The sequence below is a fragment of the Daphnia pulex genome, chromosome 5, assembly GCF_021134715.1.
Source record: "Daphnia pulex isolate KAP4 chromosome 5, ASM2113471v1".
Lineage (NCBI taxonomy): Eukaryota > Metazoa > Arthropoda > Branchiopoda > Diplostraca > Daphniidae > Daphnia > Daphnia pulex.
In genome coordinates this window covers 8,640,115-8,641,388 of record NC_060021.1, presented here as the reverse complement: position 1 = coordinate 8,641,388, position 1,274 = coordinate 8,640,115, and the positions used below count along the sequence as shown (strand labels likewise).

Genomic DNA, 1,274 nt, shown 5'->3' with positions numbered 1-1,274 from the left:
AAATTAATAACACCTATGTGCTGACATCTGGTGAGAATCAACAGCACAGCACAGCACAGCGACGCTTTTTTTGCACGAGTAGCATGCCAAAATGAAAATCAATTAAAAGACAATACGTTTAAAAGATTTTATATTTTAAACTATTCGAATAAAAATAATATTTATTTTCATATACTGATCTTTGAATTCTGTTAATTTTTTAAAAATATTATAAAGTTTAGGTTTCCGGCAAACGGTTCTCTTATTGTGTTTAGGGATCAAACATCGCCGTCTTCTACAACTGCCTACTTGCTCTCAACCGGATTTAGTTCCCATTCTTCTTTTTTGGCAGACCGAAGGTATCACACGTGAATTTATCATTTTATCGTAAGGATTTTAATATAATTGTGCATTATTCGTTCACAGACGTAGCAGAGAAATGTCGTCGCCTCATCTTCAGTGGCTCATCACCCGTAAAAACAGCTCCTTCATCCTGAAGAAGCGTAATGTCAAGCAGCCTTTCAGCACGGTAAGAAACCGACAGACCTCATTGCCGACCATATTTACTCGCTGAAATATCATAGTGATGCTTTCACCAAGATCGCTGAAGCTACTGCTGACACACCTTGAATCCTGAATGAATTTAAACAACAATTAGTTTGTCAATGAAATATCTGTATTAGCAGCAATGTTAATGGTATTTGTGTTGTTTGCAGGAACCACTTCACTTGACAAACAGGCATTGCTACAAGTACAACACTTTGGTCCACAAAAATGTCATTGGTGTTGAACCAGCCAAGGATAAAAATGGATTTGTCGTTGCTATGAAGAGCAAGACGAAAGTGGTATGTATTGTTCCATGTACTCTTCCCTTTTTGTGTGTAGTACATGATGATTTTTATTTATCACCAAGATCGCTGAAGCTAATGCTGATAATCCTTAAAAGCTGATGTTTATTTGACTTGTGTTTAATAGGTTTGTTGAGCAAAGTAATTCAACCCAGTTCTTTTTCCTTTCAGTTCAAGCCCAAGGCATCCATCATCCGATTCCAGATCAAGTCTGGACCTCGTCACACCTTGGCTAAGCTGCGTAACATTGTGAAGGCTGGTTACCGCAAGGACTGCAGGAGTGCAGTGCTGAAGAAGGCCTCTGCTATCATCCGCTCAGAGAAGACCCGAGTAGCCAAGAAGGCTAAGCCCGCGAAGAAAGCTGAATAAGCCACTGTATTACAAGAGTTTTAACTAAAATAAATTCTTGTGGGTACAAAATCTTGTTTACCAACTTTATTTTAATAA

General features: G+C 38.2%; 1 protein-coding gene across 1 annotated transcript; it reads left to right on the top strand.

Annotated features, from left to right (window-relative positions):
- Positions 1-216: 216 nt before the first annotated feature.
- Positions 217-1,247, top strand: LOC124194248 (60S ribosomal protein L28-like). The gene is made up of 4 exons (XM_046588351.1): positions 217-338; positions 406-508; positions 696-824; positions 999-1,247. The coding sequence occupies exons 2-4, from the start codon at positions 419-421 to the stop codon at positions 1,194-1,196; spliced, it is 417 nt and encodes a 138-aa protein (XP_046444307.1). The 5' UTR covers positions 217-338; positions 406-418; the 3' UTR covers positions 1,197-1,247.
- The last annotated feature ends 27 nt before the right edge of the window (positions 1,248-1,274 follow it).

What these genes read in the sequence shown, in the direction of transcription:
- LOC124194248 (XM_046588351.1), top strand. Translation starts at nt 419, where the DNA reads ATGTCGTCGCCTCATCTTCAGTGGCTCATCACCCGTAAAAACAGCTCC. An exon ending in TCAAGCAGCCTTTCAGCACG is followed by an intron (nt 509 to 695) that starts GTAAGAAACCGA and finishes TGTTGTTTGCAG; the next exon opens with GAACCACTTCACTTGACAAA. An exon ending in TGAAGAGCAAGACGAAAGTG is followed by an intron (nt 825 to 998) that starts GTATGTATTGTT and finishes TTTTCCTTTCAG; the next exon opens with TTCAAGCCCAAGGCATCCAT.